This window comes from Sorex araneus, chromosome 3 (assembly GCF_027595985.1).
Source record: "Sorex araneus isolate mSorAra2 chromosome 3, mSorAra2.pri, whole genome shotgun sequence".
In the NCBI taxonomy this organism is placed as follows: domain Eukaryota; kingdom Metazoa; phylum Chordata; class Mammalia; order Eulipotyphla; family Soricidae; genus Sorex; species Sorex araneus.
In genome coordinates, this window is record NC_073304.1 from 60,051,601 (window position 1) to 60,077,505 (window position 25,905).

The following is a 25,905-nucleotide window of genomic DNA, read 5'->3' on the forward strand; positions in this document are numbered from 1 at the left end:
ATTCGCCTTTCACGCGGCAGACCCGTGTTCGATTCCTCCACCCCTCTCAGAGAGCCCGGCAAGCTATAGAGAGTATCATGCCCACACGGCAGAGCCTGGCAAGCTACCGTGGCATAGTGGGTATGCCAAAAACAGTAACAAGTCTTACAATGAGAGACGTTACTGGTGCCCGCTCAAACATATAGATGAGCAACGGGATGACAGTGACAGTGACTATGACAGTGATGTCGGTCAAAGAAGAGAAAGACTCTGAGCTCCTGCTTTCCTACTCCAGACAAAGAAGTTCTGTGCGGCCACTATAGACTTAGCAGAGTGAGCAGGACCTCAGGAGCTCTCAGTGCTCTAGGACCCCATATGTGACCATGAGGGGAGAAGGACCCATTCAGACAGACCCATTCTGAGGCTGCCTACTGTGAATTTCAGTTGTCCAAATCAACAGCAAGTCACTGCAGGCAGAGTTCCTGTCCCATTTCATCGGTGCTAACCCTTTAAATTAGCCTCAGGTTACTAACTCCTTTTTCAGCACAGGAAGGTCTCAGCTGTGTTAGTTTGCGATTCAAGCAGAAAAAGTAACTGGTCTTTGGGACACACTGCTTCTGGGCTCCCTTCTCAGAGAAGTATCCAGCTGGCTGATAATCTCTGGCTAAACAAAAATCACCATGAATTCAGCAGACATAGCTTGGCAGGGGCTCCTCTTCTCTCTATTCCTTTATGATATGAATCTGCAATCACTCTATTCTTGAAGTTACAAAAACCCACATTTAGCCCATGTCCTACAGAAGGAGAGGTGGCAAAATCTGGGAAGGTGAGACTTTTCCATCACTTCACTGGAATGAACAAAAGGTTTCAATGGCAAAGAAACTGCAGGAAATTGAATGAATCAGTCTAGTCTACACTCTCATGAAATGGTCCTAAAACACAAAACAGATCTTAAAAAACAAGAATGACAGAACCTTCTACTAAAAAAATAAAGCAAGTGTCAAAAAAAGCTTAAGTCCTTTGACAGTAAGTGAGAAAAAAGAAAACTTTACAGGAGTAAGTCTGATTGTCACAAAAATGGGGAGTCTAAGAAATTAAAATAACTATCTGGAGAGATAGCACAGTGGGTAGGGCATTTGCCTTGCACGTGGCTGACCCGGGTTTGATTCCTTCACCCCTCTCGGAGAGCCCGGCATGCTACTGAGAGTATCTCGCCCGCATGGCGGAGCCTGGCAAGCTCCCTGCGGCATATTTGATATACCAAAAACAGTAACAACAAGTCTCACATTGGAGACATTACTGGTGCCCGCTCGAGCAAATCAATGAGCAATGGGATGACAGTGATACAGTGATACAGTGATCATTATGTAACTCAAGAAACTAGCATGCTAACACAGAATAAACCTTTAATGAAATAATAAAGGAAACTCAGGAACATTTCAAAAAGATCAAAACTATTTTTTAAAAATAGAGAGGCCAGAAAAATAGCACAATAGTTTGGAGCATGTGCTTTATATGCAGGAGGCCCAGGTTTGATGCCCATCACACCTCATGGTCCCCAGGACACTTCCAGGAGTGAATGTCAATCCAAGTCAAGATTAGCTGCAGAGCACCACCAGGTGAGGTCCAAATCAAAACAAAAAAATTGAAACACAGATGGTACCAGATTTAAAAAATACAATGAATGAACTCAAAATCTCCATGAAAAGCATTTTTTGAAAAAGGTTCTGAGGCCAGACTAATAGTACAACAGGTAGGGCACGAGTCTTGAACTCCATCAAACTGAATTCAATCCCCAGTACCCCATACTGTCCTCAATCCACGAGAGAAGTTCAGAGCCAGAAGCAAGCCCTGAGTTTATCAGGTACAGCCCAAAACCAAAATCAAAACAAAGCTTCACCCCCGCCCACAAAGGTTCAATCTCATAGAGGAAAGAATAAACGAAATTGAAGATAAAATTTCAATAATTATTCAAATGGGGCTTCTCCCGGAAGGGAGCATAAAATGAGGCCCCCATAACCATGCCACCGGACTCCGCACCAGGCTGTTTCACAGGGGGTGTCCCAGAGGGGGGTGGGTGAGAGCCCTCCCCGCCCCAAAGGACCCAGCTCCAGCAGCCAAAGAACTCCAGAACCCAAGAGCCGCCATGCTCCAAGCTACTTCCCACACGCTTGGATTGAGCCTCACACATCACTGTATCACTGTCATTCCGTTGCTCATCGATTTGCTCCAGTGGGCACCAGTAACATTTCCATTGTGAGACTCGTTGTTACTGTTTTTGGCATATCAAATACGCCACGGATAGCTTGCCAGGCTCTGTTGTGCGGGCGAGTTACTCTTGGTAGCTTGCCGGGCTCTCTGGGAGGAGAGGAGGAATTGAACCTGGGTCAGCCTCGTGCAAGGAAAACGCCCTACCGCTGTGCTATCGTTTCAGCTCATATATAAGTAAACATATTTCTGGACCTTGCAGCCACTTTCACGGCCGAATGTGACACATCATAAGACACTCTCTACCCATTCTCCATAATTACCACATCACATTTGAGAGGGTTCAAATAGTAGGCAACAAATCATAGAGGTAGATATATATATGTATGCATATATACATATATACAGATGTAATGGTGGTGGGATGGGTTTTTTAATATTAAATGTAATTTAAATGTAATCAAATACTGTGAACTAACTTATAAAATTAAAAATTTGTTTTAAATAATTACTCAAATGGAAAAGAAATAGGTTAAGAAAAATAAGGGGGGATTTTGAGAACTATAAGACTTCAGGAGAAGAGTGTCAAATATAAATAGCTAAACCAAAAAAACTAGCTAAGTGAGAAAAGCAACAACAATAAAACTAACTTCTAGACTGGGTGGAAACTATAGTGGTTGCCAAAGTGAAAAGAGCAGTAGAGGAATGGGCTAATGGGGATTTCTGGAGGAAAATGGGACAGGAGGAAGGTTCATGGTGGGAGCAGTGAGTCTTCTATACATATATAGAAGGTATAAAGCTGTCCCCTTGAAATACTACAAACCAATAATAAACTACTAAAAAGGGAGAAAATAAAATATAAGTGGCATTTAAAATATAAGTATCAAAAATAAACATCACTGTTTTGTATAACATTATGAGAGTCCCTTTTGCTTTTCTGTGTTTGTAAGTTGGTTTTGGGGCCATACCCAACTGTGCTCTTGGCTTACTCCTGGTTCTGCCCTCAGGAATCACTCCTGGCAGACTCTGGGGACCATATAGAGTATTGGAGACTGAATCTGGGCCAGCCTCTCTTGTTCTGCACCTATCTCTCCACCCCAAATAAAAGTCCCTTTTGATTACTACAAAAATGCAATGTATTCTATATACATCTTTCATTCATATTATGGTCATACTTATCCCAGAAATTAAAAAAAAGTATAGAAAGAAAGGAGTCTTTCATTCATACCCAAGCATCTACCCACTCTAAAATTTTAGTAAAAACTGAAGAAAATGATCCTACCTTATTGTAGTATTTCAGAACTCCTCTGTAGATATAGGCAAACACATTCTGAGAACAAATCTTAATGGCCTCATTACAATTTAAGATTGCTTTGGAATATCTGCCTTTCAAACCATAGTAGGCTGCTCGACTTAAGTATGCCTATCATGGAAACAGAAGAGAAATGGAATATTTTAATTAAAAAATTCAATTCTACAAAAATATATGCTAGTTTAATAAATTTTTGCCATGAAAAGATAACATAGTGTTTTCCATTCTTCCATTAGAGATTATTTAAAGATATAAAATGATTTAAATATAAGCATATATGTGTTGCTTGTAAGTGGATGGTAATGGAGAGTTTCATTCTGAGTGAAATGAGTCAGAAAGACAGGAACAGACATAAAATGACTGCACTATTTTGTGGAGTATAAAATAACATAATATGAGACTGACGCCCAAGTACAGTAAACACAAGGGCCAGGAATATTGCTCCATAGGTGGAAGCCTGTCTCATGAGCTGGGGGACAAGACAGCTGGAATAGAGAAGGGATCACTAGGTCAATGATGGTTAGAGGGATCATTCGGGATGGGAGACGTGTGCTGAAAGCAGATAAAGGAACAAGCATGATAGCCTCTCAGTATCTGTATTGCAAATCATACTGCTCAAAAGTAGAGAGAGAGTATGGAGGAAATTGTCTGTCATAGAGGTAGGGGGAGGGTTGGGATGGGGGTGGATACTGAGTGGTGGAAAATGTGCACTGATGAAGGGATGGGTGTTTGATCATTGTATGACTAAAACTCAAACACAAAAGCTTTCTAACTGTATCGTATGGTGATTCAATAAAAAGAAAACAAATATATATATTTATATATATATATATAATGAGCATTCACATGTCCCTGCATTTGGTTACCAACTCTTTGTAATACTTTTTTAATATATTTTTTCTTAACTTTTAAACTAAGGTGTAGATAATCAAAAAATACTTGATTCCCAAGTCTCCCAGTATACATGTCCCATAATTGACATTCTCTTGCATAATCTTCTACCATAAAATATTTAATATATTCAATAGTATTTCTTTAAAACTATCTAATATTTAGTGCATATTCAAACTTCATAGGCTTTTGAAATCATAGGCAATCAAGCTTCCCCTACAGAATTCCAAGCATGTTCAGATCCGGACTGGGCCTTTTCTGCCCAGATCCCCCAATTTCCAGTAGCTAGGTGGTCAAACCCAGAAACTGCCCCTGGTTCCATGTAATCCCATCAACAGCCAACATCTGGAGACTATAAAACCAAACTCCCAGAAGGGACATCTTATATATAGCCTAGTTCTCCCTCTTGGAGAACCTGGCAAGCTACTGAGAGTTTCCTGCCTGCATGGGAGAGCCTGGCCAGCTAAACCAGTAACAATGATGGGTCTCATTCCCCTGACCCTGAAAGAGCCTCCAGTGCGACATCGTTGGGAAGGATGAGTAAAAAGAGGCTTCTAAAATCTCAGAGCTAGAAAGAATGAAGACGTTACTGAGACCACTCGAAAAAATCCATGATAAATAGCATGATGAAGGGATGAACTTAGCTACCCAACCGCCGCCATGCTCCAGGCCACTTTCCACACACTCAGGCTGAGCCTCATGTATGAGTGAAGTCCCACGGAACCCAGGTAATGCGGAACTTTGTGATCTTGGACTCTGGGCTCAATGGGACCCGGGAGCAGAGATCCCCTGCCTGCTTCTTCCAGTTTCCAGCCATCCAGGGGTCACACCCATAAGCCACCTCCTGTCAGCGCCAGATAATCTCATCGGCCACCCTCCAGAACTCATGGCTGCTTCTCTTGGAAGGGAGCATAAGATGAGGCTCTTATAACCATTCCACCGGACTCCACACCAGAAGCTGTTTCCACTTGGGGTGCCCCAGAGGGTGGCGGGTGAGAGCCCTCCCCACCCCAAGGGACCCAGCCCTGGCAGACAACCTCCACTACCCAACCAATGCCAAGCTCCAGGCCGCTTTCTACACGCTCAGACCAAGCCTCACACCTGATTGAACATATTCCTGTACACATCATAAGACCATCCCTACCCATTTTCCATAAAATCATAGAGGGAAACACACACACACACACACACACACACACACATATTGCCTCTTGGAGAGCCTGGCAAGCTACCAAGAGTATCCCGCCTGCATGGAAGAGCCTGGCAAGCTCCTGTGGAGTATTCGATATGCCAAAAACAGTAACACTAACAGCTCTCATTCCCCTGACCTCCAATCACTGGGGAAAGACGAGTTAAGGAGAGGCGGCTAAAATCTCAGGGTTGGGATGAATGGAGACATTACTGGTGCCCACTCGAGTAAATCAATGAAAAATGGGATGACAGTGATACAGTGAAGTTAGCTAAAAATTTGACATAATTAACTAAATGATAATTGCTAACTATTAACAGTGGCATGCCAACAATCTAACATTTTAAACACATTCTTCAAATCACTGAAATTGTTCTTTTAAATACCTGGTAATGATTTGAATCCAGGGTAATTGCACGATTAAAATCCAGGATTGGGTAATTCTTGCCAAGTTTTACTTTACAAAGCCCACGTTGATAAAAGCCTTCTGCAAAATCTGGTTTTGCTTTCACAGCTTTTGTAAAACAATCATAAGCCTAGACAAGAACGTTATTTAAAAAGCAAGTCACTTAGTAGGTAGAATATGTTAATTTTAAATGTTTATAAGTTACAGTATATAATTATTGTTTAAAAGATTTACCCTAGTTTTATTTAAATATATTTCTGCCAGTGAATATTACAGGAATACAAGTGTACTATTTATAAATAAGTTTAATATAATGTTTAAAGCCCCTTACACACAGGCTAATGTCTACACAGTCCAACTTGTTAATTTGCAATACTTTTGGAGGTATGGTTTTAATCCATATTCTCCAAGTCCTATTTCTCCAAAGAAATCACAACGGAACTCTCCATGGAAGCCCCCAAACCGTGAAAGATACAGTTATGAAATTTTAGAATGGCACTCCAAAATTTTCCCCAACATTATGAAACAGATCTATGATTGAGTTGTTCAAAAGGGCTAAATAAGAGGAGCTGGAGAGAGAGCATAAAGATTAGGCGTATGCTCTGCATGTACCCAGTCTGGATTAGATCGCTGGCACCACATACCCCCCGCCCCACTGCATTTCAGAAAATGACATGTGAACAGATAACTCCTAAGCATCCTCGGAGGCAGCACTGGTGGCCCTAGGCTCTGCAGGGTCCCAGCAGCACTGCATTCTCAGGTCCTCATATTGAACCACCAGCCAGGTTGGCTGAGAATTGCCAGGAGTAGCTCATGTGCACCCTGAGTACTGTCTAGGAGACGCTCTCCCCACAAAAACTCAATCCCTTTTTAATTAATCTTGCAATTATTACAACTTGTAACTAAAACAACAAATAAAAATATAATTTTTATTCCACATTTATGCAAATTATTGAGCTGGAACAATAATACAAGGTAGGTCATTTGCCTTGCACACAGCGGGTGCAGGTTCAATGCCTGGCACCTCATACTGTCCCCTAAGCCAGCCAGGAGTGATCCCTGAGCATCATTAGGTGTGTGGCCTAAAAACAAAATCAAAACCAAAATATCAATGCAAATTCTGTCTATCTTTATGAATGTAAGGATTGGAATGGTGTGCATGCATATGTGTGTGTGTGTGTGTTTGTGTGTGTAGAAGTGAGGAGAGGGAGAGTTGTGGAATATCCAACATTAGCTACCCCCTGGAAAAAATATGATTTTATATATTTGTCCATTATTAATAATTCCAAAGTAAATCACTTTGTAAAGCTACTTTATAAATTACATTTATACTGGGTAAATGTATAATTGAATGAAGTGGATTTCAATAAATCAGGCCATCTTAATAAACAATTTTAATCGGATTTAAATTTTCCAGTTGTCAATAAGAAAAGCCAGTGTCCTAATTATTTCCTAATCATTACATATTTTACATTACAGTGAAGCATACGATTTAAAGTGTTTATAATTTAATAAGTGAATTAATATTAATGTGATGAAATTATGCTATAATTTCTAGTTCTATTTATTACTTTGTTGGAAAGTAAACAGTCGTCTTTAGACTATTAACTGTAAAGCATTAAATCAAAATGTGCTGATTAAGTAAAACAACAAAATAGGTATTTTAAGGTCCCAACCTACTGCAATAAGCCAAGTTCTATGTGAAACTTCACTGGTTAGGTAGCTTTCAGAAATAGAAACAAACGCAAGGGTTGGAATAATAAAATTGCAGTTAGGGTGTTTGCCTTGCACACGGCCAACCTGGGTTCGATCACTGGCATCCCATATGATCCCCTGAGCACCATCCAAGAGTAATTCCTGAGTGCAGAGTTACGAGAATCCCAGAGCATCATAGGGTGTAGTATAGGGATTGTAAAAGGCATGTGCCTAAGCCCTATATCAAAACCAAAAATCAACAACAACATTAAAAAATGCAAGCAATTTCAAATTCTCGAATAGCTTATGATGCACAAAATACCATTTGCGAATTGCCTTCCTCCACATAACAAAGACCCAAGTGATACAGACAGTCTGCTGAAGCTTCAGTGGCATCCGGTCCTTTGCTGGACTGTGAAAACACCCCCAATGCCTTTTTAAACATTTTCAAAGCTTCCTGTAATGATAAAGAGAAAATTTTAAGAGAAGAAATGTTTCTTTCAAATATTTTTTAACATGCAGTCTTACATGTTAAAAGGACTTTTATCAGGCCTGATAGAATAGCAGATGTTATCAGTGCACTTCAGAAATGCCGAGACAGAGATTTGGAGAACAAGGGAGGAGGGCAACAAAGTCAACTCAATGAGTCCCACCCATATCCCAGATGCTATCCTACAAACTGGCACTTAGAACCAAGTAAACTTCTAGAATTAAAGCCTCTTTTCATACAGCCTTAAACCAGGCTTCCACGATGGATTATTTTGTGACCCATTTTTTAATTCATTTCCTAAAGGGACTATCTGGCAGCTATTAGAAAGTAATAGATTTCCAATGATGGTATCATGTCTAATATGATTTTAATCAACAATTATTTTGTTCTGATGTGTCGTTAGTGGGGTTCCATCAGCATAGGAAGTAATGTGAAAAATTGCACACTTAGGAACCTTATTATAGGGGTTAAGGTGCTTGCCTTGAATGTGGCCACCCTGGTTTTATCCCTGACACCACATATGTTCTGAGCACTTTCAGGAGTGATCCCTGAGCACAGAGCCAGGATTAATCTCTGACCACTACCAGGTTGACCTCAAGCCCCCCAAGACCCAAACACACACACAAAAATTGTACATTTAATTATCTAGTCAAAGTAATAGAAACTCACTGATAAGAAAAATTCAACTTGCCAATAGAAATGCCTTTCATAATTATCCAATAAGTGTATATATCTATATAGGCATACAGATAACTTAGGCCCTTTTAAAAAATGTAATAAATTACTGAAGAAAAAATGAGATTTAACTTTCTATGATAAAGTTCTTTGTGAGACCCTTTATAATTTCTTCACATGTGTATGTCCACCTCAACATCCTTCTAGCCTTATTCTCAGCACATGACCATGCTACAAGGGGAAAATAAAGTATCCCCATCTCAATATCTCACCTTTCTAATTTTGAATGTATCTCTATTTTCCTCCATTTTCAACTTCTTCACTCAGGCCTTTGAATACTTACCTATCTTCCCCTTGTCAGAGCTAACTCTCAGTGGTTTCTTTCACCTATCACCTTCTGTCCAGGTTGAGCATAACCTGTTTTACACTTCTCCTTTGGGACCTTTGAATCACCACTGTCTCCTTGACTCCATCAAGTCTTCTATTATTAAATTAAAGTGAGCACATCTTCACTACCTCCATCTTTTTCTCTAGCTGACGTCCCACCTATCCTTGCTATTCCATAAAATCTCTGATTTTCCAAGGAAGTTCTGGAGAAGCTTGCAAGTAAGATATACTTATTTACTGAAATTAGTAAGGTAGGTGCTTGTGCATAGATGCAATTTCTTGAGATATTGAAATACTGTTGATATAAATCAAGAAAAAAATGTTCTGGACTAGGATAAGGGCCACATAAACAGAGAAAAGGAAAATATGTTAGAGCTGTTTAGAAAGTAGAAACAAAAGAACATCACTATGGACTGGGTAGAAAAGGGCAATCAGAGATATATTTTTTAGGTTACTCCTTTCTCCTCAAAGATGCTATGAGTAAGCATGCTAAGTGATTGAAGTGGCTCTGGAAACTTTGGTGGTGTTTGTGGAGGTGGTTTTGGTGGGAACTTTCGCCATGGAGGAAACATCAGTGGACCGGGTGGCTTTGGTAGCAGCTGAGATGGTAAGTGGATATGGTGGCAGTAAGGATGGCTATAATGGATTTGGCAATAATAAAAGCAAGTTTGGACTTCCTGGAAACTACAATAATTTTGTCAACTACAACAGTTAGTCTTCAAATTCTGGGCCCATAAATGGAAGAAATGTTGGATGCCAAAGCTTAGATGCCTATGGCATTGGTGACCAATACTTTGCCAAACCATGAAACCAAGGTGGCTATGGTGGTTTCAGGAACAGTTGTAGACATAGTAATGTAGAAAGTTTAAGTTGCCAGGTAATAAAGTGTAGCAGGAGAGGAGACCCAGAAAAGTGACTGGGAAGCCATACATTACAATAGATTTATGAACTTAGCCAAGCACGCTGGTGGCAAGGCCTAGCTGCTACAAAGACATGTTATAGACAATACTCATGTGTATAGGTAAAAAAATCTAGAGTACTGTTTAAAAATAGAGGGCAATCAAAGGTGATCCCAGGTTTCTATAGATCCAGGGTGGAGAATGGAAGGGAGAATGGCTTGAGTATATCAAAGTATTCTTTTTAGAAATTCAATATCACAAAGGTGTCAGTTCTTCTTAAAATAATCTAGAAATTCAAGATAACTTCAGACAGGGTTTTGTTTTTCTTTTTGGGTAACACCTGGCGATGCACAGGGGTTACTCCTGGCTCATGTACTCGGGAATTACTCCTGGCTCGGAGGATTATATGGGATGCTTGGAATCGAACCCAAGTCTGCCACATGCAAGGCAAACGCCCTACCCACTGTGCTATCACTCCAGCCCCATAGGGTTTTTTAATGGATCTTGACGAAATGAATTTAAATGGTATAATGGACAAATTATGACTGTCAGAGAACTATGAAAATCTTGGAAAGGTGGGACATCTTCTACCCACTGTCATGTAGATATATAAAACTATAGAAAAGAAGACACTGCCCTCCCCTGAGGACTGCCAGCCGAGTGGCCGGCACGCCGACCCCAAGCACCGCCGCCATTCTGTCTTCCGGCAAAGGTCTGTGATGCTCCCTCGACCCGCCCTTCCGTTCGCACCCCGCGCTTTGACCGCTGCCGGGTTGTGGGAAAGGGGCGTGGCATAATCGACAGGGGCGTGGCCTAAGAAAAGTGGGCGTGGCCTCATCACTGGTGGCCGAAGCTCACGCGGCGGCAGATATTTTTCTCAACATCCTATCCAAGACTAACATCCTAGCTATTCGCAAGCAGTAGGACAATAAAACACAAGACTTCACATAAGAATTGAAGGAAAACATCTTAGTAAGAGACCAGGTTCTACAAACGGCAAGTAAAAAGGCAACCACTATTAACTGAGCCTATCCACAATCCTTTTTCGCAACAAAAGGAAACAGGGATACCCATCTTCAAGGGCCATCTTTCATACTACAACAACAACATGAAGAAACACCGAAAATCCCCAGTGCAAGCAGAGGACTATCAAAGGAGTCCGGAAACCTCAAGGGACGTTTCCTACAAACTTGACCTCTCTGATAAAGAATTCAGAGTTGAAATCCTCAACATGTTCAATGAACTCAATGAAAAGATAGGCAACTTTAAGGAAGACCTGGCAGAAACAATACAACAGACAGCCGACAAAATACAGGAAGAAATGAGAGCAGAAATAAAAAGCCTTCAAAAAGAAATGAAGGATTCGGTACATGAAATCAAAAACTCTCTGGCTGCCCTCAACAATAGGATGACTGCAGCCGAAGACAGAATCAGTATGCTTGAAGATGAGCTGCAAGAGGCCTACAGGCAACAGCAAACCATGGCAAGAGACCTCAAAATAGCTCTAGCCAGAATCAGAGTCCTAGGAGATGATTTCAAGAGGAACAACATTAGAATCATTGGACTACCAGAACCACAGGGAACCAACCCCAACGAAAAAGACACAGTCAAACAAATCATTGCGGAAAAGTTCCCACAGCTGGACAATGCGGGCATCCAGATTCAAGGAGCCCGAAGAGTGCCAGCTAAAAGAGATCCTAACAGAAAAACCCCAAGACATATCATAGTTACAATGATGGACATTGTTCAGAGAGACACAATACTGCAAGCAGCAAGGTCCAAGAAGGAAATTGCATACAAAGGAGCACCCCTTAGACTCACAGCAGATCTATCAGAGGAAACCCTCCAAGCTCGAAGTGGAGCAAGGAAAGCATGTTTAACAAATTGTGCTGGCAAAACTGGACGGCTACATGCAAAAAAATGGGCTTAGACCTCCATCTATCACCATGTACAAAAATCAGATCAAAATGGATTAAAGACCTCAACATCAGACCAGAATCCCTAAGATACATTGAAGATAAGGTCAGCAAAACCCTCCACGACATTGAAGCCAAAGGTATCTTCAAAGCTGACACGCCACTGGCCAAGCAAGTGAAAGCAAAGATAAATAAATGGGACTATCTCAAACTAAGAAGCTTCTGCAACTCAAAAGAAACAGTGACCAAAATACAAAGACAATCTACAGAATGGGAAAGGATATTTATGCAGTACCCATCCGATAAAGGGTTGATAACAAGGGTATACAATGCACTGGTTGAACTCCACAAGAAGAAAACTGCCAACCCGATCAAAAAATGGGGTGATGAAATGAACAGAAACTTTTCCACAGAAGAAATCCGAATAGCTCAGAGGCACATGAGAAAATGTTCAACATCGCTAATTATCAGGGAGATGCAGATCAAAACAACAATGAGATATCATCTCACACCACAGAGACTGGCCCACATCCCAAAAAACAAAAGCAACCGGTGTTGGCATGGATGTGGGGAGAAAGGGACTCTCCTTCACTGCTGGTGGGAATGCCGACTGGCTCAGCCCTTTTGGAAAACAATATGGACGATTCTCAAAAAGTTAGAAATTGAGCTCCCTATTGACCCAGCAATACCACTCCTGGGAATATATCCCGGAGAGGCAAAAAGATATAGTAGAGATGACATCTGCATTTCCATGCTCATTGCCGCTCTGTTTACAATAGCCACAATATGGAAAAAAATAGAGTGCCCGAAAACAGATGATTGGCTAAAGAAACTGGTATATTTACACAATGGAATAATACATAGCTGTCAGAAAACGTGAAGTCATGAAATTTGCATATAAGTGGATCAACATGGAAAGTATCATGCTGAGTGAAATGAGTCAGAAATGAGTCAGAAAGAAAGAGACAGACATAGAAAGATTGCACTCATATGTGGAATATAAAGTAGCTGAGAGGTACAAGCTTACAATGTTGCGATTCCTGGCAGACATTTCTCTGGACTTAGTTACTAAAATACTAAAATACAGAAATCCAAAACTATGCTGCTGCTAGTGTGGCCTCCTGACCTCATATCTCTTCATTCTCAGCAATGGAAAACAAATTACCAAATGCTTTCTTTTCAGCAGATCGACTTTAGGGGGGAGAAACTCCAAATCAAAAATAGTGAATCTTTTTTGTTTAAATATTGAATGTAATCAAAGTAAAGTGAAATTTACCAGTTACACATACTAGTGTGGGGGGCTGGGGAGGTGGGGGGAAGGGGGGAGGTATATCGTGATTCTTGGTGGTGGAATAGGTGAAGGGATGGGTGTTTGAGCATTGTATAACTGAGACTTTAACCTGAACGCTTTGTAACTTTCCACATGGTGAATTAATAAAAGAATTAAAAAAAAAAAGAAAAGAAGACACTGCACTTCAGACCAGGATGGAAAACTAATAAAAGGTCTGAAATCATGTTCACATATGTATCAAAACTTTTATGATCTTTGGATAAAGAAGACCTTTTCAAAAAATGATAGTGGAACATTTGGGTAGCCACTTCTGGGGCCACACCCATTTTTTTTTAATTAATAGTTTATTTTTAATTAGTGAGTCAACGTGAGGGTACAGTTACAGATTTATACATTTTTGTGCTCATGTTTCTCCCATACAAAGTTCGATAGCCCATCCCTTCACCAGTGCCCATTCTCCACCACCGTAAACCCAACATCCCTCCCACCCTCCCCAGTCTCGTCTCCCCCCACCCCACACTGCCACTATGGCAGGGTATTCCCTTTTGTTCTCTCTCTCTGATTAGGTGTTGTGGTTTGCAATAAAAGTGTTGAGTGGACATTGTGTTCAGTCTCTAGTCTATATTCGGCCCGCATCATCTTTCCCCCGTATGACCTCCAACCACATTTGACTTGGTGTTCCCTTCTCTGAGTTGCCCAGAATGAGAGACCAGCCTCCAAGCCATGGAGACAACCTCCTGGTACTTATTCCTACTATTCTTGGGTGTTAGTCTTATAGTCTATTATTCTATATTCCACAGATGAGTGCAATCTTTCTATGTCTGTCTCTCTCTTTCTGACTCATTTCACTTAGCATGATACTTTCCATGCTGATCCACTTATATGCAAATGTCATGACCTCATTCTTTCTAACAGCTGCATAGTATTCCATTGTATAGATGTACCAGAGTTTCTTCAACCAGTCATCTGTTCTAGGGCACTCGGGTTTTTTCCAGATTCTGACTATTGTAAACAGTGCTGTGATGAACATATACGTGCAGATGTCACTTCGACTATACTTTTTGGCTTTTCTGGGATATATTCCCAGCAGTGGTATTGCTGGGTCAAATGGGAGCTCAACCTCTAGTTCTTTGAGAATCGTCCATATTGTTTACCAAAAGGGCTGACCCAGTCGGCATTCCCACCAGCAGTGTAGAAGGGTCCCTTTCTCCCCACATCCTCTCCAACAGCGGTTGCTTTTGTTCTTTTGGACGTGTGCTAGTCTCTGTGGTGTGAGGTGGTATCTCATGGTTGTTTTGATCTGCATCTCTCTGATGATTAGTGAGATAGAGCACTTTTTCATGTGCCTTTTGGCCATTCGTATCTCTTCCTTGGTAAAGTTTCTGTTCATTTTTTCGCCCCATTTTTTGATGGGGTTAGATGTTTTCTTCTTGTAGAGTTCAACCAGTGCTTTATATACCATTGATATCAACCCCTTATCTGATGGGTATTGTGTAAATATCCTTTCCCATTCTGTAGATAGTCTTTGTATTCTGATCACTGTATCTTTTGCGGTGCAGAAGCTTTTTAGTTTAATGTAGTCCCATTTGTTGATCTCTGTTTTTACTAGATTGCTTAGTTCCATGTCATCTTGGAAGATACCTTTATCTTCAATATCGTGGAGGGTTTTGCCGACCTTGTCTTCAATGTACCTTATGGTTTGTGGTCTGATGTTGAGGTCTTTAATCCATTTTGACCTGACTTTTTTGCATGGTGTCAGGTCGAGTTCTAAGCCCATTTTTTTGCATGTGGTTGTCCAGTGTGCCAGCACCATTTGTTAAAGAGACTTTCCTTGCTCCACTTCACATCTCTTGCACCTTTATCAAAGATTAGATGATCATACATTTGAGGTTGTGTGTGGGGATATTCCACCCTGTTCCATTGGTCTGCATCTCTGCCTTTGTTCCAGTACCATGCTGTTTTAATTGTTACCGCTTTGTAGTAGAGTTTAAGGTTGAGGAGGGTGATGCCTCCCATCATCTTTTTCCCAAGAATTGTTTTAGCTATCCGTGGGCGTTTATTGTTACATATAAATTTCAGGTTGCTTGCTCCGTTTCTTTGAAGAATGCCATGGGTATCCTTATAGGGATCGCGTTAGATCTGTATAATGCTTTTGGGAGTATTGCCATTTTGACAATATTTATTCTCCCTATCCATGAGCAGGGGATATGTTTCCATTTCCTCATGTCCTCTTTTATTTCATGGAGTAGCGTTTTATAGTTTTCTTTGTAGAGGTCCTTTATTTCTTTAGTTAAGCTGATTCCAAGTTATTTGATTTTCTGGGGCACAATTATGAATGGGATTGCTTTTTTCATGTCCCTTTCCTCTGTCTCATTGTTTGCATATAGGAAGGCCATGGATTTTTGGGTATTGATTTTATAGCCTGCGACTTTACTGTATAGGTCAATTGTTTCTAAGAGTTTCTTACTAGAGCTTTTAGGTTTCTCTAGGTATAGTATCATATCGTCTGCGAATAGTGAGAGTTTGATTTCTTCCTTTCTGATCTGAATCCCCTTAATATCTTTTTCTTGCCTGATGGCTATTGCTAATACTTCCAGTACTATATTAAAGAGAAGTGGTGAGAGCGGGCATCCTTGTCTTGTCCCCAATCTTAGAGGAAAAGCCCTTAGTTTTTCTCCATTGATGACAATGCTTGCCATAGGTTCATGGTAGATGGCTTTGACTATCTTCAGAAAAGTTCCTCCAAAACCCATTTTGGTGAGAGTTTTTATCATGAATGGGTGTGGATCTTGTCAAATGCTTTCCCAGCATCTATTGATATGATCGGGCCACACCCATTTTGGTGCTCAAGTATCAGCAGTATGATTGAGGGGCCATGCAGTGCCAGAATCAAACTCAGTCACAGGCTTCAGCCCCCTGCGCTATTTATGTCCCCAGTCCCAAGGAAGGGCCTCCTAAACAAAACATTTTGAAAGCAATGGAAATAAAACAAAATATGAATACATTTAACTACACTAAAATTTAAAATCTCTGTTTATAAAAAACACCACCAAAAAAATTACTGAAAGAACAACCACACATTTTAAGGCACACATACAACCAGCCATGGAATAACATACAAAATATATTTTAAGTACCTAAAACTTATAGAAATAAGACAAACAAAAATGAGTGTACCAAAATGTGATAAAACAGAAAATACAGGAGATGAATAAAAATATTAAAAGGTGTCCAACTTGCACTCGATAAATGCAAATTAAGACCACATGAGACATCTGCTTTTAATGTATCAATAGCAATTAAATGTGATATCAATTATTGTAGAAAAAGAAAACCAAGCACTCCGATGAGAAAAGAAAAAAATGGTGCATACAAAGAGACATTTTCTTGAAAGTTAATATTCACATATCAGACTTATATAAGTATATTCTGAAAAATCAATCCTCATGTTAACAGGGGATGTTAAAAATAATATATATAACAGTCCTCCTCTAGAAAAAAGCATACACATTGCTAATTAATAGAGAAATCGGTAAGTACACAGCATAATTTAATTGTTTTCAAAATTATGTAAGTGTTTATCTTAAATACAGTATAAAATGCCATTAACAAATTTATTAAATGTTACTCAATACAATTCACCTTATTTCTTTTGGCCTTCATTAGGGTTTTTGCTAATAAGGTATATGTAGTTATCTCTGGCTTCTGCAAAGTAATTCCATCCAAGACCTGAATGGCCTTGTCATACTTGTCACAAAATGAATAAACTAGTGCTTTCTGTAGAGGACTTAAGTTAATGAGACCTAAAAGAAAAGTTTATCAATACCATTATTGAGTAGTTAGGATCTAGAAAACAATTACTCAAAGGAAGTCAAGCAATTCAACAATCTATAACATGAATTTACAAATCAATACAACACTAAAATCTATTTACTATCACTATGATATCCCAATTTCAAAGTAATAAAAGGTCTTCATTTCCCATAGTCTTTTTCACAAAATTCACTTCTATGAAGCTTAATAGTAGCTGGTTATATGTAAAACTGAAGCTTTTAAATTGCAAAACTCTTTTAAGTGAACCCTTTATGCAACCAATATCTGAAAATAAAATACAAGATTTTAAGAAGTCTTTCTTGGGGCTGGAGCGGGTAGGGCTTTTGCCTTGTATGTGGCTGACTTGGGTTCAATTCCCAGCATCCCATATGGTCCCCTGAGCACCGATAGGAGTAATCCTGAGTGCATGAGCCAGGAGTAACCCCTGTGTGTGACCCAAAAAGAAAAAAAAAAGTCTTTTTTGTCAAGTTAAGACAATTATAACTTTGCATTAATTATATTTACCTTTATTCATTTCTGTTACTTGTTGAATAGTGAACTTTGCAAGATCATAACATTTCATCTTAACAAGATATTGTCCTCTGAAAGAAATAATACTTTTGCAAATCAAAGCATTTACAATAATTTTAAATAAAGTTTTTTAAAAGCATGTAATTAAATTTTTGCAATTATAAAATTTATATGTACCCACATATGCATAATAAAAACAATGAAAATTCTATACATTTTATTTGGTCTAACAATATCAATTAGCATAGATATGTAAGGTGAAAACTATTTAGAAAATATAGTTTGAAAAAAATGTTCAAATATACTTTTAATAGTCTGTATTTGAAATGCTATGTCAATAAAAAAATTAGTAAGAGACAAATCCAGATCACAAGACAGAAAAGAAAAGGAGTTATTTACATAAATTGCTGAAATGTAGGTCAAGAGATAAAAGACAAGGATTCTTTATCAAAATCATTGTTTCTGTCCACCTTCCTGTGTCCCATGTTAAAATCCCATGTACTAGATTCTAACATTTTTGCTCTTGAAAACTCATAACTTTCCAAGGGCCACTTAGGAGAAAATTGAACTACACTTGAAATATAATTTATCGTATCAAATTTTTTTCACTGAATTACTGAAGTTTATATTAATAAAATTCTGTGGATATGAAATCTGTTCAAAATATGTATTCTTACATTCATGAAGTATATAACAACTCCATGATCAGTAATCTAAGGGAACTCAAAGAATTGTCTCTAAATCACTAAAGAGTTGTATTTTATTTTATTTTATTTTTTTTGCTTTTTGGGTCACACCCAGCGATGCTCAGGGGTTACTCCTGGCTTTGCACTCAGGAATTACTCCTGGCGGCGCTTTGGGGACCATATGGGATGCCGGGGATCGAACCCGGGTCGGCCGCGTGCAAGGCAAACGCCCAACCCGCTGTGCTATCGCTCCGGCCCAAGAGTTGTATTTTAATGTGACATCAGAACAAAGGGAAATATGAGGATACCTTATATTATAAAATATCTCGAATGTCAACAAAAATTAGAAAGCTGATATACTGGTTTGGAGATGTCCACTGTTGGAATATTAAATATAACCCATGGAACAAGAAAATACTAAACATAACCAAAAATTATCTCAGATGTTGTCTCAAGGAAAATTATATTTTTATGTCTGTACCTTATTATATATAATTCAACTTCATCTGGCTGAAGGTGGATAGCACGAGAAATCTCCTTTAAAGACCTGGTCAATTTATGCAACTGTTGAATGATGAATAGACAAATGGAAGTTTAGCTCACAATAATCCTATCTATCCTCTCCTCTCCTTCAAGACAAACATTCCATAGGAACAACGTACTAAAACCCCTTTTTTCCTCTCTTTATTTTTTTGTTGGGGGTCACACCCATCAGTGCTCAGGGTTTATTACAGAGTCTGAGTTCAGGGAGAACATATAGGGTGCCAGGGAACAAACAAGTATCAGCCACAAGCAAGGCAAGTGCCCTGCCCATTGTACTATCTTTCTGGTCCCTAAAACACATTTTTTTAACAATTATCAAAGCAATTGGGGCTTATGAAATTTTTTATTTAAAAGTTCATGATGAAAAGTATTTTTTGTTTTTTTCTTTCTGTGTGTCGGGGGGTGGGGGTCCTAAATAGTGCTCAAGGGATGGGACATTCCCAGAGATGCTCGGTCAACTGGTAAATGTTAAGTGCTAGTATCAAGGTGTTTCTGTGACCTAGGTTGTCTCAGGTGCTGGGGACCACAAGGAGCACATGCATACACCCAGCAATGCTCCAGGGCTTCCAAGTTTATCCCTAGCAATGCACAGGAGGAACTGAACCCAAACTCACTCTATTTCCCTGCTCCTGTTTATTCATTTTTTTAAAAAATGAATAAATGACTGCACAAATTCAAAGATACGTTTTCACCTAATTATGATTATATCATACATTCTAGTTTATGTTCTTTTGGTTTTGCCCACAACAATAACATAACCTTTTTACCACACTTTAACTGATTTAATAAACTGGAATGTAAAGAAGGGTAAACTAAAAGGACAAAGTTAATTCCATTTAAGCGTAAGCGAGAGAAAACAGATTTGCATTAAAAGTAGTTAAATGAATGGAACAAAATACTGTTGGGGGACCCAGTCTGTTCCTCAGTCAATCCTTGTGCAGCTTCTCGGGCTGGCATGAGAGCAGCAGCCACACTTCCTTTCAGCCACTTTGTGTAGGCAGAGAACGCCTGGCATCACAGGCAAGACTCAGATGCTGCAAGGGTTTGAGCATATCAGAATGTCTGGACCCATGGAGCAGAACCCAAACATCGAAACATTCCAAAAGGAAGGGATAATATCTTTCCCAAGGTTTCTTTTTTTTCCATATACTCCCAAGTCAACTGATGGTGGATCAGAATCTTTTATTTTTTCCAAGCTGCTCATGATTGGATTTCAGTCATACAGTATTCCAACACCCATCCCTCCACAAGTGTACATTTTCCAGAACCAGTGTCCCCAGGTTCCCTCCCATTAACCCACCCCCCATTCCCTGCCTCCTCTATGGCAGACACTTTTTTTCTCCCTCCCTCCCTCCCTTCTTCCCTCCCTCCCTTCTTCTCCCCCCCTGCCCCCCTTTTCCTTCCCCCTCTTTTGGTCACTGTTATTTGCAATATTGATACTGAAAGTTTATCTAGAATATCCCTCACCTACTTTTAACCCTCAGATCTTGTACAGCATGATCATTCCCAGCTGGTATTGTCATAGTGGTCTCTTCTCTATCTTACCTACCCTTAGCCCCCCACACACTTGTTAGTTCCAACCATTGACAGTCTTCCTAACCCTGTTTTCCCTGGCCATGAATCTTATTCCTCTAATAAATATATATACATATATATATATATATTTCTTGTATACCACAAGTGAATGCAGTCATTCTTCTGTTTCTGCCCCTTTCCTTCTGACTCATTTCACTCAGCATGATTTTCTCCATGTCCATCCATTCATAGGCAAATTTCATGACTTCATTTTTCCTGACAGCTGCATAGTATTCCATTGTGTAGATGTGCCTTAGTTTCTTTATTCATTCATCTGTTCTCAGGCACTCAGGTTGTTTCCAGGATCTTTGTGGTATTGGCTAATCAAAAGGATAATCCAGTCAAGGCAGTCATGAAGAAGTGACATTCTTGGGGCTGGAGCGATAGCACAGCAGGTAGGGCATTTGACTTGCACACGGCCAACCCGGGTTCAATTCCCAGCATCCCATATGGTCCCCTAAGTACCACCAGGAGTGATTCCTGAGTGCAGAGCCAGGAATAACCCCTGTGCATCACCAGGTGTGACCCCCCCCCCAAACAAAGAAGCGACATTCTTGCAGAACTTGTTCATTCCTTGGAAGAACAGCAACAATTTTCCAAGAAAGCAGCTGCCTTTGGGCTAGAAGTGGTAGACACTCTTCTCTTCAGCTAGTTGAGGCAGTAGTAGACTGTGAGGCACTGAAGAAAACAAATGGTGATCTGCTTAGGAGAATCTGACTGGAGTCAAGCAGGTTCAGGCTATATTGCAGGACAGAATGAAGAACTGTCACTTGCTGTGGTGGATGTAAAAATGATGCCTTTTTAGCACTCTGCATCCAAGCACCAGACATTGTTGAAAGGGTTACGGCTTCAGCTCTGAGTAATGCTTCACCTCATTCTCTGGGGTTAGCACAAACAGTCATAGGTGCAGAAGTAACTGATCACTTACTCCCAAGTGTTCCTGAATCCTGATGCTAAAGGAAAGCATCTGTTCCTTTCAGCTCCCAGACCAATTGCAAAATGATTGCATTCTGTGCATCAGTAAGTTGAAGCTGAGTTTTTTTTCAAGTTATGTTTGTCTGAGGGTCAAAGATGAATTCACAAAGAAAAACACTCTTACTGTGCTTACAGAGATTGCGAAACATATATAGTTGATTGTTAATGAGGGCAGAGTTGCTGCAGTGATTGATGGTAGCGGGTCCTGCAAAGATAATACAACACTCTCTGGTACCATGATGCTTGATTATGTCACAGCTTGTTCTAAGAGCTGGTCATGCAATGATCATTTGCAAGGGTGTGCCACAGTTGTCTGTCCACTTGTCAAAAGAGCCCTGTTATGTTAAGGCCATCGCTGTCTGAGTTTTAGGACAGATTACAGAACACACTTGTGGGCATGTTCAGCCTGCTTCAATCCAAATTCTTTGTCTATTCTGCTTTCCTCGTACAAGTCAGCAGATAATTCTGAGGATCTCCAAATTAAAAATTAAGAATCCAAAATGACTACCTTATAAAAATTCACCATTTACCATACCTTGAGTCATTTCTTTTTTTATGTCATCTTACATTTTTTTATTAGTGAATCACCATGAGGGTACAGTTACAGATTTACACATTTTCGTGCTGCATTTCCGTCATACAATGTTTGAGAACCCATCCCTCTACCATTGCCCTATATTTTGTTCTCTGTATTCTCTACCACCAATGAACCCAGTATTCCTCCCACCCCCAATCTCATCCCCCCACCCTACCCCTCCTCTGTGGCAGGGCATTCCCACCTTGAGTCATTTCTATGATATTCATTCCAATATTTTGGAGCATGTGGCTGGACAGGTCAGTAAATATCACTTGATAAAAACACTCACCAACCTTTTCTAACTAGAGTTAAACTTCAAAAGGTTCAAGATATAAAGGCAGAACTTGGAAATCTCCTTGAAGAATACTCACTACAGGTATACAGAGTAACAAGATAAGGCAACAGAAGGTGTCAAACATGGGCAAGCCCTTGGCCCTGGATTAAATAAATTAGAATGTTGAGGAAGGGGGGACTGTGTGGGAATGAAGGTGGAATATTTGTAATATAGGAACATTGGTCAGGGGCCTTGGACATTTTGATGGTGCAGGGGTGAGGTGATTGTAAACATAAAAACTATAAGAGCCAACACTATTAGAAACATCTGACCCAAACTATAATAATGAAATCAAAACAATGAGTTTTCTAAGGAGGTGGGTGTGTTTTGGAAGGGAACCTTGAAACATTGGTAAAAAGGTACTGGCCTGGCTGGGTATTGGAACGTTTTAAACTATTATTATTAATATTTTTGTAAATCACAGTGCTTAAATATAATTTTTTAAATGTTGATTGATTTAAAATACTGAATTTGATACTGATTAAAATACTCACTACATTCCTTGCACAAGGCCAACCTGTGTTTAGTCTCCAGTGTCCCATAAGGTTCCCTGTGCCCTGCCATGAATAATTTCTGAACACAGAGCCAGGAGTAACCCCTGAATATTGCTGGTTATAGCCCCCAAACAAAAACACCAACCAATCAAACAAAAAATATTCATTACAGTTTTAGCAATTGGTACCCAGAGGAAAAACTAATGCTGACTTAAATATTTATATACACTTTTCTGTAGAAAGTGGACAGTTATGCAGCACTATAACTAAGTGGAGTCATGTTTTAATACTAAAATTCCAAGTAGTATATTTAGGGACAACAGTTGTTCTTGAAGCTCTTTCTAAACATTTGAACTAAGAGCATTCTAGATGCATACCATCTGAAATATCTTTGGGGCTGGAGAGATAGTACCAGAGTTAAGGCACTTGCTCTGTATGCAGGAGATCCAGGTACAATCCCCAGCACTGCAAAGCAACACAAGGAGTGATCCCTGAACATCGATCCAGGAGTAATCCCTGAGCACTGTGAGGTGTTCCCTATTCCAACCCCTCCCCAAAGAAGTAAATAAAGAAAAAAGAAACAGCTTTGAATAATGCTTTATAAATTTATATAATACTTTTTGTTTAAAATGAAGCTTAAATATATTATGAACTATCCATGGTAGTTGCCAAGAAAGTTATCAAAGGTAGCCTTAGTAAAGTAGAGCACTTCATAGAAGTGATTCAATGGGTCAATGCCATTCATTAGCCAAACAAACAAAAGGTATTACTGTATCACTGTCATCCTGTTGTTCGTCGATTTACTCGAGCAAGCACCAGTAACATCTCTATTACACTCAGTCTTGAGATTTTAGCAGCCTCTCCTTACTCGTCTTTCCCAACGACAGGCGGCTCTTTCAGGGTCAGGGTAATGAGACCTATCATTACCATTTTTGGCATATCGAATATGCCCCGGGAAGCTTGCCAGGCTCTGCCATGCAGGCAGAATACTCTTGGTAGCTTGCCAGGGTCTCCAAGAGGTATGTATATATCTTTTACTGTATCAGGGATATGAATACGCCATGTAAAGCTTGCAAGACTTTCCTGTGTGGGCAACAGATTCTTGGTAGCTTGTCAGGTTCTCCAAGAGAGAGAACAAGGCTATTAGATGTTGCATGGCCATTTTTTGGTGCGCGCTTCTGGGAGCTTGGTCTTATAGTCTCTGGATGTTGGCCATTGGTGGGATTACACAGCACCAGGGGCAGTTTGTGGATGTGGCTGCCAAGCTACTGGAAAATGGGGGTCTGGGTTCGGACGAGCCTCACACATAAAGGGACTGTCAGAGGAACCCAGGTATGTGGGACCTGGGGCTGAGATCTCCAAGCCTGCTCGGATTGGTACTGAGCCTTCTCCAGCCACACAAAAGATAAGATAAACAAATGGGACTTTATCAAACTAGGAAGCTTCTTCACTGCAAAGGAAACAATAACCATAACATCAAGTCGCCCATCGACTGGAAGAGAACATTTGCCCACTACTCATCTGAAAAATGATTAATATCCAAAATACATAATTCTCTAGTCAAACTCTACAAGAAAACAATGCTCAACATAAAATGGGAAGGAATAGAAATTTCCTCAAAGAAGATATACAGGTGGTTAAAAGTCTGTCTTCTGCATACTCAATATCTGGGAAATGTCAATCAAAACAACAAGAATATATCACCTTACAGAAGAGAGATTGGCACATATAACAAAGGACAAAAATAACAGTTGTTATGGGTGTGGGGGAAAAGGATCCCTCATTCACTGCTCGTGGGAATGTCAACTGGCCCAGCTTTTTTTGGACACTTCACAAAAAGACAGAGACTGAGCTTCCATATAACCCAGCAATTCTACTTCTCAGCATCTAGACCAAAGGTTCATTATTTTATTCCCAATAGCCCAAACCTGGAAACAACCCAAGAATTGATAACTTCATAAATAAAATATGGTATAAATGGCATAAATACAAAATGGAATCCTACTTGGCTTTTAAAAAAATGATAAAATCATTCACTGTATTGCTGTGTAGATGCTATGTAGCGCTAGAGATGCTGCTGCTGAGTGAAGCTAGTCACAGGGAGAGGGACAGACACAGAATGAATGATCTCTTTCATATAAAGAAACAGTATGAGGATACAAATGCCCACATCCAACAGAAATTGAGAACTCATCTTCAATAGGAAATTTACAACAGGGGGTGGAGGGCAAAGCGGGACACTGGAACAATGGTGGAGGAAGCAGAAAGTCTGGTGAAAGGTGTGGCACTGGGATGTTTTATGCCTGAAACCTACCAATTACAATTTTGTAAACCACACAGTGCTTACAATAAAATTTTTTAAATATAAAATGAAGAGCTTCATAAAACATCATACACCACAAAAATGGGTTAATAAAGGGTTTATGGCATTTGATATTCTTTTAAATCTCTATTCACCCCATTCCCCACACCTCACCCCCCACACCATGCCTGTGTACACACACATAGAAACACAAACACACAAACAAACACTTGAACACCCTCACCCATGCGCACACACATAGCTGACTAGATACAGAAGAAAGATCACTTGTATCACTTGTCATTCCATTGATCTTTGATTTGTTTGAGCCGGAGCCAGTAATGTCTCCATTCATCCCTGTTGAGTTTTAGTGTAGCCCAGTGGTATCTGCTCACTCCAGGAACACGAAAACCCTCAAACTGTTCATTCAGGGTCTTGAGGAAGAAGTCTGACCATCTCGTAGGTGGGCGGCGACTCGGTCTTTAGACATCCTGTGGAATTCAGTCAGTAGTAGCTCTAGTCCAGCAGTCATCTCTAAATTGCATTACGTGTCCAACCATCTGATTTTCAATGCCTTAGCAAACGAGACAGCGTCCCTGATTCTTGATCGTCAACAAAGATGGGAACTCCAGATTCCTTCTCTCACCTGAGTGAAACATGATACTCCAAGCATAGCTCTTTCAATTCCTCTTTGGGATACCCAAATAGAGTTCTCATCCTGTTTTTGTAGGGCCCAA

The 25,905-nt window shown here is 40.0% G+C and overlaps 1 protein-coding gene across 1 annotated transcript in view; it reads right to left on the reverse strand.

Moving 5' to 3' along the window:
* The window catches only part of TTC6 (tetratricopeptide repeat domain 6), a 211,106-nt gene that overhangs the window by 34,653 nt on the left and 150,548 nt on the right, over window positions 1–25,905 (reverse strand). The window contains exons 18-23 of the mRNA XM_055132084.1: window positions 18,850–18,932; window positions 17,677–17,753; window positions 16,981–17,141; window positions 8,003–8,137; window positions 5,966–6,115; window positions 3,470–3,610 (exon numbers count right to left, since the gene is read on the reverse strand). Of these exons, the coding sequence (XP_054988059.1) occupies window positions 3,470–3,610; window positions 5,966–6,115; window positions 8,003–8,137; window positions 16,981–17,141; window positions 17,677–17,753; window positions 18,850–18,932 (747 nt within the window). The remainder of the gene's footprint in view (window positions 1–3,469; window positions 3,611–5,965; window positions 6,116–8,002; window positions 8,138–16,980; window positions 17,142–17,676; window positions 17,754–18,849; window positions 18,933–25,905) is intronic.